Raw genomic sequence first — 14,855 nt, forward strand, 5'->3', positions numbered from 1 at the left:
TGTCTTGGTATCAGAGTAACACTGGCTTCAAATAATAAATGTAGAAGTTTTTCTTCTTTAATTTTTTGGAAGAATTTATATGGAATTGGCATTAATTCTTCCTTAAATTCTTGGTTGACTTTCACTAATGAAGCCACGTGGGCCTGGAGTTCTTTTGTGGGATGGTTTTTTAACTACAAATTAAATCTCTTTAATGACTAAAGGGCTATTTTGGTTATCTATTTCTTCGTGAGCAAGCTTTAGGAGTTTGGGTCTTTCAAGGAATTTGCCCGTTTAATCAAAGTTGTCAAATTTAAGTACAATTAATGTTTTCCAAAATATTCCTTTATTATTATTTTAATATCTATAGAATCTGTAACGACATCACCTCTCTCATTCCTGACATTGGTCATCTTTGTTTTCTCTCTTTCGAGAGCTTAAGCCGTGGTTCTGATATCTCCTCTGCCACTTACTAATTGTCTAACCAGTTGCATATACTCCAGAGTCCTCAGCTTTTTGTAATTTGTTAAAAGGGTGGGGTTCTTCAAGGTCTCTTCCACTTCTGATAGATAATAAGTTTGATAAGTGTGCCTTGAGATTTATATACTTTATTAATCTTCTTGTAGAACCAATTTTTTGTTTCAATGATTTTCTCTATTGTTTTTCACTTCAATGCTTTATATATTATTCTTTATTATTTCCTTTCTTCTTACTTTGGGCTTCCTTTCTTTTTCTTACTCTATTTTCTTTTTTTAAGATTTACTTACTTATTTTAGAGAGAGAGAGAGAGAGAGAGCACTCAAGGGAGGAGGGACGGAGGGAAAGGGAGGGAGGAAGAGAATCCACAGGCTGACTCCTCGCTGAGCGCAGAGCACCATGCAGGGTTCAGTCTTACAACCTTGAGATCATGACCTGAGCCAAAATCGAGAGTCAGATGCTCAACTGACTGAGCCATCCTGGTGCCCATTTTTCTTTTTCTATTTTCTTCAGGTGGGTGCAAGGTAATTGATTTAAGATTTTTTTTCTCTAACAAAGGTGTATAGAGATATAAATTTTCCACTAACTACTGCATTAGTGGCATGCCACAAATAATGTCATATTGTTTTTAAAATTTTCATTCCAGTTCAACATACTTTATAGTTTCCCTTTTGATTTCTTCTTTGACTCATGGGTTACTTAGAACTGTACCATTCAGTTTCCAAATATTTGTGCATTTTCTCATTTTTTTCTTGAGTGCCTGACATTTCAAACTTTATGCTGCTGAATGCATAATTTGTTATGTTGCTTTAATGAGTGCTGTCTTTTTTAGATAGGTACATAAGTTATTTGGTGACCTTCTCAATCCTTGTTTAATCTCCATGCCTTGTGTTTAAGTCCTTTGAGAGTGGATGGAAAGTCTCCTTTACTCTAGGGTTACTTTAGCTCATTGCTGAGGTATTACCTACCTGGCCTCTGTTGAAAAATCCATTTATTCTGGAGATTTCTGTACTCTGGCTTGTGGGAATTTGAACAACTCCTAGCACTGTGTGAGCTCTAGGAATTGTTCAGCCTTCCCCTCAGTGGTAGCTGTTCTTTCCCAAGCAGCGTTTCTTTGCTTGACCTCCCAAAGTGCGGATTCCTATTTGACCAAAGACTCAGCACAGGGGTGGGGAGGGGGAGGCGGATTCGGTGCAGATTTCTGGATTTCTGCCCTGCAGATTTTAGCTATCTAGATCTTTCTGGGCATCAGTCATAGTCTCCTCCACTCAGTGAGACCGCTGGACTCAGTTTCTGTTCCCTTTCCCTGTGCTGCAGTTGAGAAATTGCTTCCAGGTAGACAAAGTGACTGTAGAGGTCACCTCATTAGTTTCTCTTCTCTTGGGAATCACCCTTCTGTGCTTCCTGTTATCTTATGTCTAAAAACAGTTATTCCATAAATTTTATAAGAGTTTTTAGCTGTTTTCAGCAGAGGGCTTATCCTAGCCTATGTTCTCTGCCAGGGTGAAAAGCAGAAGCCTGATCCTCTCTGGATTTGGTAATGTTATTAACTATAAAGTTAATCCTCAGTCTTCTTCATGATATCTTAGTTTGCTTGTAGTTTTTATGACATTATGTTTTATGAAACATATAAAAGGACCCCAGGAAAGGGAGCTGGAAAGGACCACAGGCTGGAGAGCTGGAGCCCTGGTTCTGGTACTACTCCGGTCACTTACTCGTTGTCTCCTCAGTTGTGTAAATTCCCAGGGTACCAGCTTTCACATCGGTATATTAAGATGGTGGGACTCTCCAAGTTTTCTTCCACTTTTGAAATTCAGTGAAAGAATGTTCACAGCGTCCTTTAGGAATACGTCTTGTTTTTCTGATCATGCCATGTCCTTTATAAAATATAAGACTGCATAGGGAGGTATTCAGAGAAATGAGAATAGGATCATCAAGGCATGAGGGTGGGCTCACTAGTGTGAAATGGCTGGAGATAATTAGGATCTTTGTCAGGGACAAATCAAGGGGAGAGCCGTATGATCAGCATTAATCAGTGTGTGCAGGTGTAGAAAGAGTGAACAGAGAATTGAAAAAGACTTCCTTCCAGTTGCTGTTTATGCTAGGAAATCTGGCACAGTCCTCGGGGTATGACACACAAGAGAAAATTTGAGCAATATTCGGAAAGAATTTAGATGTATCAAAACAAGCCATGAACTCCAATGCCAAGCACACGATGTCATTGGTGTCACGGAGAAAAGAGGTCATCTCATGATCTTATAGAAGTGCTGAACCCACATGCTTCATGTGGCTGAGCCATGTTCTCTAGGGGTTGGTCGTGCTCATCAAAGATTTAGATCCTGTATCTTTAGAAAGCAAGTGTAGCCAGCATATTGAAAAAGCACACCTCACAGCTGAGTAAAAATGCAACTGTGTTTCTCCCACTGTCCTTTTACAATTTAGTCTCTGAGATCATCTTTCCTGCTCCTGCATAAATACTCTAACAGCCCATAATTTACCTCTCATTCTTTGGTGAGAGATTATCTACGTCCACGAAGTCACAAACACTGTCCAGATGCAAAAATTAGAGAATCCAGTCCTGTGTCATATTAAAAGACTTGAACTTAATTTACTATGAAATCTCCCTTTCTCTCGCTCCACACTCACTTCCCCGAGCTGGGGCGGGCTTCGGGGTAGAAGACTGCAGTGAGATAAGGGGTCAGGGGCAGTGATGTTTCCATTTCCCCACCTCATGGTTCTAATTGCCCCCTCTCCTTCCATCTTGAGAGCTGCTGTTGCACTCCCTCCAGGTCCCGTGGGACTGGGGGAGACGGGGAGAGGGGACACGTAGGGCCCTTCTTACCTGAGCTAGTACTCTTGCCATTTGGTCTGACTCTCACCCAGCACATACTTTTCCCCTGGAGATGTCATTTTCTCGCTGTTTCTCTTTCTCCTACGATTTCCTTGACCTTGCAGGCTGCTTCCTCTATTTCTCTGTTCTGATGGTCATGACTGACTCCTTGCTCAGCCCCACCCCCAGACGTGCAGGAGTGCGTCTCCAGCTTCCTGCAGGTGGCCCTGTTGGACGGAACCCAAGTCAGTTCCCGTACTGGCTCACTCCGTGTCTCACGGCCCACAATTCTTCCAAGGCACACTCATCTATCCCTGACCTGGGCCTTACGGGGTCCCAAGACAGTAGCACTCTTCTTCTGTCTCTGCCTCCAAAGCAGTCAGTCCGCCTGCCTTTCAGAGTCCCTCCTGGTAAGAGTTAGACTCTGACCAGTGTCAATTTCGGCTTTCCCGTCAGGAAGCTGGGTACCAACCTCTAAATCTCTCAGCCTCAGGAAGCGCTTCTGCTCTCTGTGGGATCTTCTCTCCTTCTAGCTCACCCTAGTTAGGGGTTCCCAGCATCCTGAGAGCAAGAGGGCTTGGCTAAACTATGCTCCTCCCCTGCTGAGAAATCTCTCCTCTCGTCTCTTGTGTCCACTCCATGACCTTCCTTCCCTATATCTTTTTTTTAAAAGATTTAATCTATTTATTTATTTGAGAGAGAGCGAGCGAGAGCACAAGTAGGGGGGGTAGAGGAAGAGGGAGAAGCAGACTCCCCACTGAGTAGGGAGCCCCATGTGGGGCTCGATCCCAGACAGGGATCATGACCTGAGCTGAAGTCAGATGCTTAACCGATTGAGCCACCCAGGTGCACCCTTCCATATATCTTTGATGGAGCTGAGAAGCCCGAGAAGGGCCTTCGGGTTCTCGAGGCCATCTACTTCGAAAATCTTCATAACATGGCTTGGCACATTTCTCTGGAATTGTACATCTATTATGTCTTGTTCTTGGTGGAAACTTCAGTTTTAAGATCCTGTTGCACAAGTAATAAACAAATATGATTCATGGGCCAAGCCTTGAACCACAGGCCAGTGGTGTAACATCCGTCTTTACTAAACATTTTGATTTCTGAGTGTGTCGTTGTGCAAAACCAGCTCGGGGCGGGGGTGCAACTTTCAGGTCTTACTTAATCCTTGGCCAGTTACGTTACTCAGCACTTGTTAGCCAGAGCTGTAAGCATATGGCGTCCATACAGTGCTTTGGAACAAAATACCTTAGTGAGTGGCAGGAGCTGGATCCCCCAAGGACATCACGTGGTCTTGACCCCGAAGACCTCCTCTGGCACAAAAACGTGGCGAGTCCAGGATTCTCTGGCTGTTCCAGAGGGCAGGAAAGTGGCTTTGAAATACTGAGCCACTACAAGACACACTGTCCCTAATTATCTCCCTCCCCAGCCCACCGCTGTCAACCCAGACTTCGCAGGCACTGTAATAGCGTGTTTCAGGGAGCTTTGAGGGCAGGAGAGGGTGGATAGTTCTATTTTCTGAGGTCAGGCTATCCTTACAGGGTTGATTGAGTCCAAAGCAGAGAGAGCAGGGAACAAATACCAACCTTCAATTCCCAGATGTGGCATAACCAGACCGTGTGTGCGGCTGGCTGGTCCTGACCTGGGTAGTCGAGAGTGCGAGCCAGCAAGGCTGCCTGTTGTACGGATCTTTCCTGTTTGGTTTGTTTGTATAAGGCCAGGAAGGGAAATAGTTGAGTAAAATCCAAGAGTTTCTTTTCTTTCATTCCTCTAGGGGCCTGAATTGTGGAATCGGAAGGCACTTGCTGGGTATTTGGTTTGTTAAAGGGGCGACTCTCTGAGCTGGTGTCTCTTAGCCTTTTTGAACCTGTAAGCACCCTCCCTCCTTTTTAAAATTTAAAATCAGTTAATTAGCATATAGTGTATGATTAGTTTCATGAGCATACAACTTTCCCACTTGCCTGAAGCCTGATTTTCTCTCCTTCTCACCTTGCAACTTCATTGAGATTTACATGCTTTGTGAAATCGTGGCAGTGGAGATGTTCCCAAGCTTTACTTTCTTTTTTTTTTTTTTTAATTTTATTTATTTGTCAGAGAGAGAGGGAGAGAGCACAAGCAGGGGGAGAGAGGCAGAGAGAAGGAAAAGCAGACTCCCCGGGGCGCCTGGGTGGCACAGCGGTTAAGCATCTGCCTTCAGCTCAGGGCGTGATCCCAGCGTTATGGGATCGAGCCCCACATCAGGCTCCTCTGCTATGAGCCTGCTTCTTCCTCTCCCACTCCCCCTGCTTGTGTTCCCTCTCTCTCTGGCTGTCTCTATCTCTGTCGAATAAATAAATAAAATCTTTAAAAAAAAAAAAAAAGAAAAGCAGACTCCCCGCTGAGCAGGGAGCCCGATGCAGAACTTGATCCCAGGACCCTGGGATCATGACTTGAGCCGAAGGCAGATGCTTCACTGACTGAGCCACCCAGGCGCCCCCCAAGCTTTACTTTCTATGGTTTCTGTTACAAAAACAATAGGCACGGGATGGCTTTCTGAATGTATAAGCATGTTTCATAAAACTCGATGTGCTTTTTCACTCTCCATTATCCCTTTTCATGCTAATATAGTACCGTTTGTTACAAAATGTCCTACCATTTCAGTGGGCTCAGCGACCTCGTGGAGGCCAAGCATGAACTTCCAAAGGGGGCTGTTTCTCCCAACCCTAAATGATTCAGAGGGAGAAGCAGGCTCCCTGCTGAGCAGGGAGCCCAATGCAGGACTCGATCCCAGGACCCTGGAATCATGACCTGAGCTGAAGGCAGATGCTTAACTGACTGAGCCACCCAGGTGCCCCTCCCTGCTTAACATTCTTTCCACTGTATTGTCCATTGTTTGACTCTTCTCTCCTTCATCACCTATCTTTTAAAGATAGCAACCAATACCACAAATACCAGGGCAACAGACACTGTAAAAATACTTCATATTCTTTTATCTACATTAGATCAAGCTACCTTTACTTTATAGTACTTCCAAAGCTGAGAAAATACTTATTCAATCGCTGTGAACCCATGTTTTCGCCTAATATTATAAATGGTACCGAAGAGAAACTACGTGACCCCTAACTTCCGGTAGTTTGAACTTTATTACAAATGCAATAATGGTTCGTAATCAGCTTGTGGTCACCTGTGACCTCTGAGACATGTCTGAATGCAGCTGTAATTGGTGACGTTCCATCCCTGCACCCCCTACCCCGTGACTTATCCCTCCTGGAATTCTTTTACAGTTCCTCTTTATGGAGCGCAATCTGGGAGATCGAAAGGAATACAGGAAAATTCGTAGGTTGTTTGTTGATAAATTCAGTTACTGATAAGGTGAAAGTTCAAACAGCAACTAAATGTTGACAGTAACATTACTTTCCGGGGNGGGGGGGGGGGGGGGGGCGGGGATGGGAAGCTCAGCAGAAACGTGTGGCCTGCCATGCAGGAGTGCTCAGCTAGCAGGAGATGGAGCAGGTCTTGCAGCCGCGATGGCTGAGGTCAGAGGTCACAGATGTCAGAGTTCATGGGCCGCCTTCCAGTCCGAGCAAGCAAGGGCAAAGTGAAGTGGGAAGGAGCATATAGGGCAAAACAGGCTTGTTGAAAATTACGATTTTGTCATATCAAGGTTATGAACACATCTAGTTGGCTGACCTTGAGAGGCTTTTGAGCGTGGACTGTTGCATATGAATTTTCCCGTGAGGGGCAGCCTTATCCTGGTGGACGTGGGTGGTGATAGTGGAGGGGCCATTCTCTCTCACACCCTGTTGAATTCCCCCGTTACTCACCTAAGAGCTGGGCCTGAAACAAAGGTAAATGCGTTGGGGCACTAAGTCTCAGGACCTTAGGGGGAAAAAAAAATTAGCATCCACAACCGTCATCCCAAATCCAGGTCCCAGGTCACCAAGTCTGAATGAGAAGCACAGGTTTATTTTGAGAGCAAAGTTGTTAGCGAGGACCCATCTGTTGTCAGATGCCCCGTGTTTACAGAGGATGAACCTGACAAATCGTTTGCCCAGGGCACTCTTGTCCCTAAACTTTTCCCCGTAAATCACCAGTGCGCTGTGGGTAATGTCGGTTTTTGTATTTTTCCATGGAGATGGGGGAAGGAGCAGTAGGGATTTGCTAAATCTACCCGCATGTAAATGAATGTTGTTGTTGTTTTTTTTCGTTTGGCAAGAACTTAGATAAAACCTTTTCTAAGTGTTCAACCAGGAAGAAGAGGGACCATGTGAGAAAAACATAAAAATGTAGACATTCTCCAGCAGACATTGCCTGCACTTTGACGGAGGATGAGAGCAATAGTTCATTCCCCCAAAAAGTAAACCTAGTTTAAAAAATAACTTGGTTCTCAAAAGCCTGTCATTGCATATTTGCTATATTTGTTCCTATTTTGTTTGCAGAGGGTTGGAAAGGCATATGATGTCATGAAGTAAATAGTATTTTGTGGTCAAAAATTAAATAGGTCTTTTGTATTTTAGGTCTTACAAGAATCCCAAGGTGTGGTGAGAACTAAAATGTGTGTGTGTTAACCTGAAGGGCCTCACGGAAGATGAGGGGAAATATTCTCACTCCTTCCTGAATATAATTATAAGCCATCATCCCTCAATATTTTTTTGTCTCCCCTAATTTGAAATAAAAATAAATAGATGTTTTCCAAAAATGTATTGCAGGGCCCTGGTAGTGTCTCAGATGGAACCCACATTTGCTAGGAGTGTGTTTCCTTGTTTCGATGAGCCGGCTCTAAAGGCAACATTTAATATTACAATTATTCATCACCCAAGCTATGTGGCCCTTTCCAATATGCCCAAACTAGGTAAGTAATGTTTCCTGTCCTCATATACATATATATTAATGATACATATGTGTATGTATATATACAGATATATATGTGTATGCATATATATTTAACTCTGTAATAGCTTTGATGTCAATAGCCTTTCTAGGCCTTGTATTGGCCTAGAATTATAATTAGGGAGAGCAGTCCCATGGGGTCTTTCCCAGCACCAGCATCTCAGAAATGGTAAATCCCGATTCTTTTTGCATTGAAAGCAGGGGACACCACGTCGTCCTTATTCCTTGGCAGCCTATCCCCCCACTAGTTTGGCCTTCACTATTGATCATTAGTGATAACAAGCTAGCAGACTTGGTCTGAATCTGGTGCACAGATGTGTTTCATTTGGCTCACATGATTTTTTTTTCTTCTGATTGAACTTTTAAAAATCCAGAGATTTCTCATAAAGATCAAGATTTTTACTTCCTTGTAAACTTAGAAGATCTAAGGACACCAGGCATGCTGCTCCTTCGTGACAGCAATAGTTACAGCTCATGAGAGGCTGTCCCTGCAGATGCCCCCCGACCCCCCCAGCCTGCTGGGGTCCCCACCATTCCCTGTTAACATGTGCCATCCCAATTCATACCAGATACACGGCCCTTGGCTTTAAAGACCCAGCCTGCCTCCACTGAAGACTGTCGATACCTAACAGTGGCCACATTGCCCTTCCTTGACCTCCTGTGGGCCTGGGAGGGTCTAGATGAAGTGTTGTGAGAGCTGGACAGTCTAGAAAACAGAAGTGACGGAAAAGAGAAGAGGTGGGTCGTGGACCTCACCGTGCACGTGGATTTGGCCCTCCGTCAATATTATTCAGTATACTGATTCAGAGCAAAGATGCTGTCCTTAGATCTTCCTAATGTTGGTTATTTGTTTTTAATTGAAGGATAGCAGACATATAAGATTACATGAGTTTCAGAGGTATGTCATAGTGATTTGACAATTATGTAACATTATGCACTGTTTGCCGTGATACCTGTAGTCACCGTCTGCCGCCAAAGTTAGGACTCTTAATGACAATCTTCTGTACGCTGTACGTTGTATCCCCGTGGCATTGATTTTTTTAAAAGATTATTTATTTTGAGAGAGAGAGAACAGAGAGTGTGGTAGCAGGGGGAGGGGCAGAGGTAGAGGGAGAGGGAGAGTGAGAATCTTAAGCAGGCTCCATGCTGAGCATGGAGCCCGAGGCAGGGTTCGATCTCACAACCCTGAGATCCTGACCTGAGCTGAAACCAAGAGTCAGAGAGGCTCAACCGACTGAGCCACCCCAGCTCCCCTCCATGGCATTGATTTTATCACTGGAAGTTCGTAGCTGTTAATCTCCTTCACCCCTTCCACCCATCTCCCCAGCCCCGTCCCCACTGGCAACCACCATTTTATTCTCTGTATTTATAAGTCTGTTTCCAGTTTTTTTGTTTGTTGGTTGGTTGGCTCATGTGTTTTGCCTTTTAAATTTCACACATCAGTGAAATCATATGGTATTCGTCTTTCTCTGACTTACTTCACTTCATATGGTTTTGATGAGCGTGGGGTGGAGGAATCCAAACGCCTGGCTGGACTCTGGGGACTGGCTGGGAGGAAGTTGTGGGGTGACAAGTGCCTGACACATCGTTTCAGAGGTGGCTGTTACTGCTTCGCTTTACAGTGACTTGGCCTGAAATCGATTTCTGCAGGTCAGTCTGCAAGGAGAGACGCGAATGGAAGCATATGGACCGTCACCACCTTTTCCACGACGCCCCACATGCCGACTTACTTAGTGGCCTTGGCCATATGTGACTATGCCCATGTGGACCAAACCGAAAGGGGCAAGGAGGTGAGTGAGGAAGACGGTCGAGGTAAGGGTGCCTTCGTACTGGCTGTGGGTGGTTCATCCGTTCTTTGCGCATCTGGGGGCTACGCCCCGTCTCCCATGTCACCTCCTGGTGGCCCCCTGACTGTTTCTAAGCCCTGTTGAAACTCTTAGTGTGGGGAGCACGTGGGGGGCTCAGTCAGTTAAGCATCTGCCTTCGTCTCAAGTCTTGATCCCAGGGCCCTGGAATCGAGTCCCGCATTGGGCTCCCTACTCAGCAGGGAGTCCGCTTCTCCCTCTCCCTCTGCCCCTCCCCCCGCTTGTGCTGTCGTTCCTCTCTCTCTCCCAAATAAATAAATAAAGTCCCCCCCCAAAAAGGATCACCCCATCCAGAAGTGGGGCAGCTGGCTTGCTTCACTCGGAGACATACAGCGCTCCCCCAGAGTTTGGGGAAGGAGGGGCTCTGTCCTCAAACACCTGGTTTTCAGCCAGTGTGCCCTCTGTCCATAGTCACCCTCGGGGAAAGTATCCGGGTGACTGCGGCAGCCCTTTACCCCTGGCCCACACCCCACACAGGAGCGTGGAGGAGAGTCAGGCCCATTCTGCCGGCTGCGGCCTTTCTCACCACATCGACCTCCCAGAGCTGAGGAAAATCAGGCCCCCGCAGCCGACAGAGACGCTCTCCCGGGGTCCCAGTGTCCTCCAGGCTTGGACCATGGACTTGTGCAGATCAGGAGGCCGTGGAGGGGACAAGCCTATCACCAAGGGGAGAATCACTCAGAGCTACTCCTCTGAAGCCTGAATGAACCATTCGGTGTCCATGCAAACCTCAGCTTCTCCTCCTCAGCTCTTGGCAGCAACCTTACTTCACTTCCCAGAGAGTCGCTGGTGGGTCCTTGAGAGTCACAGACGGATCACAGGCCAAGTGAAACATTTACGACGCCTCCTGAGAAATCTCCTCGGGCAGGATGTGGAAGCACGGGCTTGGGGCCTGGCATGAAGGAGCGACCCAAGGTGGCGCATCAACTCCCACAGCTCCAGGACCTTGTTGCTCTCGGGGCTGCTCTTCAGCAACGTCGGAGAAAAGGGGGCCAGTCTCTTGTTGAAGGATAGCCCCGAAAAGAAAACCAGCTGCCATTGAAGCAAAGAGGAAATGGAAGAGGCCTAAGAAAGGCACATTCTTCGCCAGAAACTTGAAATTTGGGATGAGTTTATCAGTGGAATGCTGCCTTTGGCTCTGGCTCAGTTCTCTCCAAAGGGAAGGAATCCACCATCTATCCTACAGGGGAACCAAAATGTACTCTTGGAAGAGGGTCCAGATTATACAAACAATGGCTTGTCAAGGAAGAGATAAAAATTGAGTGAGATTGGAAAGGCGGTTGGTTGATCTTTGACGTGAGGATAAATATGGAGACCTGGACCTAAGGTTGGACATAACAGCTTTTGAGTAGAACTTAGTGCACACTGGCACGTGTAAAGACTTTCCTCTTGTAGGTGTTGAGGTCTGCTGGGTGCAGGGAGGACCCCAAGATCACACTGAGGGGCTAGGTGTGGTTTTGAAGGAATTTTATGGCTACGTCTCCCACGTATCCCTCACTGTTTGGTGTTGGCCCCCCTCCCACACAGCTAGAAGTCTCCATCACTTGCCTCCCCCTTGGCTCATAGGATGGTAGTTTAGGGGAGGAGATTTGACACGGAAGTCAAACCTACAAAGGTTCAGTTATTTCCCCAGATGTTCCAGTGAAAATGCATCCATCTCAAATGCGAGAGTGTTCCTTCCACTGAGCGGTGTGGGCTTGGGCGCAGCAATCTGCATTGCCTGGAGCTGGAGGTGGGGGGAGGGGAGAGTGCAGTGTGGGGGAGGCCGAAAAGCATGAGGTAGGAGGCCCCAGAAGCAGGTGGCTGCATCCTGTGAGAGGGGAACATTCCTGAAGACCTCACGTAATTCCAAGTTCACGTAATTCAAGACAAATTTTCCAGCAGAAATACAAGCAGAGCAAGGTGAATGTGTTGCTGGAGCGCAGCTATCTGCAGATATCATTGTCCTGTTTTCCCTTTTCCTAGCATGTGCTCCAGTGTTCTGCAGAGAACGCGTCCTCAAATCGACAGTATTCGCATCAGGACAGTTATCTTAATTCACTCATTTCTAACTTTCCTTCCAGGGTTACTGGGTTTCATGCACGTTCTTCTGCGTTAATGCTAGGCACCCCAGTAAAAACGTGCTCCAATGCTATTGCTGTGGGATATAAAATGATTCTATATTAAAATAATAATGAATGGTCAAACAGGAGCAAAGTCATCACGAAGGTGGCCCAAATCAACTCCCAAGGGCCCAAAGGATAGCTCGGTCACGTTAAACTAACAAAGCATGGCAGAGATTTCTTTTTCCCTGCTAAAGAGGAAGTGTCATAAACAGAGACGGAATTCATTTGTTCAACAACTATAAAATCACAACCGTTGATGAACTTTTTTAAAAATTTTGAAAACAAGATGGCACCGTTAATGACCTTAGCATTAATAAACATGAAGAGACTGTTTTAAATTTGCACGCTGCGAACGTGTCTAATCCGTACTACACTGTGTCACCCTGCTAACCGCACAATTCTGTTTGGGAACATTGGAAATATGTCCTAAAAAGGGGGCAAGCAAGGGTCCGAGGTGCCCTTTTCCTTGAAGACAGAGTCTACATTTTCTGTGGGGGTAGATACTAGTCCAAGGATTATTTCCAAATTCCAAAAGTTGCACGTGTTACTGTACAACATGGAAATAACGCCCTTTCCAGATAATCACTGCTCACATCTTAGCAAACAGCCTCCTGGATTTTCTCCAGGGCACGTAAACATTTCCAGTTGACCCTTGAACAGCGCAGATGTGAGCCCAGCGGGTCCACTAACACACGGATTTTCTGTATAGTTCGACACTGTAAATGTATTTTCCCTTCCTTACGATTTCCTTAATAGTATCTTCTTTTTTCTAGCTTACTTTATTATAAGAAACAGTATATAATAGACAAAATATGTATTAAGTGACTGTTCACATGATCGGGAAGGCTTCTGGTCAATAACAGCCTATGAGCAGTGAAGATTTTGGGGACCCAAAAGTGATCTGTGGATTTTTGACTGCACAGGGTCGGCACCCCTATCGCCCCCATGTTGTTCAAGGGGTCACCTGCCAACATTCTCTTCCATAGCTTCTTCTGAAAAGGTCAGGCTTGAACTCTAGAGCATCAGGGAATTGGAGGACGCAGGCTGCCCTTCGCCAAAGTCACTACTGCTTTTCCTAATCACCACTTCATTGTTTTGATTTAGATACGCATCTGGGCCCGGAAAGACGCCATCGCCAACAGAAACGCAGACTTTGCTTTGAACATCACAGGTCCCATCTTCTCTTTTCTGGAAGATTTATTTAATATTAGTTACCCTCTTCCCAAAACAGGTGAGCCGTCTTCCTTTCCAATGCAATGGGCTTCCTATTATGGGGGCCCTGGGTTAAGGTCAAAGGGTACACAGAGGAGCCGCCAAGGACCCACTGTCAGCATTGAGCTGCTATTTTGAGGGCAGCCCTGCTGGCCTCCCAGCCTTGCATCCTACACCTTCCTGAACACAGAGAGGCCTGTCTGCTATTGCTCTGTACAACGCCGTCTGCCCAGTGTTTGGGATTTAGAACCCTTCTGGGTATTCATTGCCAGCCTCCCAGCCTGCAGCCCCCGTTCTCTCTCTTGCATTCTGTCCTTTCCTCTCCCAGTGCATGTGGATGATGCAACATTCTGGATGTTTTAGCAGGCCTATGTGAATTACCCCAGTTCCCGCAAATGAGGGTTTTGGGTTGGTGGTGGTTTTCTGTGGGGTGGGGTTTGTGTGCGTTTTGTGTGTTTGTTTTTTTCCTATTCTTTAACTGCGAGTCATTGGATGAGGACGTGGAGTCCTGTCTGTCAACGTCTGCTGTATAAAATTGGACTCACGTGTGAACACTAGGACCCTCGAGGAAATATGTAAATGCCTTACTGCTTATAGATCCATAAAGTATGTCCTTCAAATCGTGTGAGTCACTCAGCTTAGAAAGTTGTCCAGTGTTTTCTCTGCCTGCAGTGAGGGTATACCATGTCAACGTATTTTATTTCGCTGACATGTTATGTGAAGTCTTGGAAAAAGTATGCTCGGTCTGCACTGGCAGATGGCGGAAGAAGGTAGGAAGGTCGTATCTGGGAACTCCAGCCTCCTGAACTCAGCCTGGCGAGCCGGGGGCTCTGTAGCTTAAGCTTGCTGGCTCAGGAGGAACGGGGCTTGAGGCAGCCTTGGCCCATGCAGGGATCCCCGAAGTGATACCTGTCTTTTTGGGAGTTGGAGGCCTCAGAAGCCTGGGCTTGGAGGCTTTGGCTGGAGGATCTCAAGACGGCACTTGTCTAGGCAAGAAAAGTTCCATTTGTCTTTGTTTAGGTAAGGAACAGTCCAGAGTGACCCTCCATGCCCTGTTCCATAAAGCACCTCCTGCATCCAGTTAGCCTCCTCCTTATTATCTCCATCCCCTCCTCCCCGCGCCCCCAGCCCTGTCTAGCTCACACCACCAGCAGTCCCACCTCAGCTGCCCTCACTTGGTTATGCCCCCTTCCCTCTTGCCTCCTCAGTTCCACCTCCCACACTGAGGCACGGGGAATCTTTCTGTAGCAAAATCCAACGGCCATATCACTGTCCTCCTCTCCGTGGCTTCCCGTCGCCCTGAGGACCAAGTCCAAACTCTGTACTCTGTCTCTACAACAGTGCATCTCCTGCCAAACTCTCGGGGCTTTCGGCAGTTCTTCAGAGTTGGAAGGAGGCTTTGGCACCCCCTCTGTCCCTTCCTCCACCCTCCTCTTCTCCTCTCCCCCAGGCTCTTGCACGTGCACTTTGCACATCCTGCGATGAGGTCTAGGATTAACCGATCGGTTAATTCCT

The 14,855-nt window shown here is 46.4% G+C and overlaps 1 protein-coding gene across 2 annotated transcripts in view; it reads left to right on the top strand.

The window, feature by feature from the left end:
* The window catches only part of LVRN (laeverin), a 71,026-nt gene that overhangs the window by 9,600 nt on the left and 46,571 nt on the right, over positions 1-14,855 (top strand). For both annotated transcript variants that reach the window (XM_034655898.1, XM_034655899.1), the window contains exons 2-4: positions 7,978-8,120; positions 9,809-9,948; positions 13,233-13,359. In XM_034655898.1, the coding sequence (XP_034511789.1) occupies positions 7,978-8,120; positions 9,809-9,948; positions 13,233-13,359 (410 nt within the window). The remainder of the gene's footprint in view (positions 1-7,977; positions 8,121-9,808; positions 9,949-13,232; positions 13,360-14,855) is intronic.

This window comes from Ailuropoda melanoleuca, chromosome 3, assembly GCF_002007445.2.
Source record: "Ailuropoda melanoleuca isolate Jingjing chromosome 3, ASM200744v2, whole genome shotgun sequence".
NCBI lineage: Eukaryota > Metazoa > Chordata > Mammalia > Carnivora > Ursidae > Ailuropoda > Ailuropoda melanoleuca.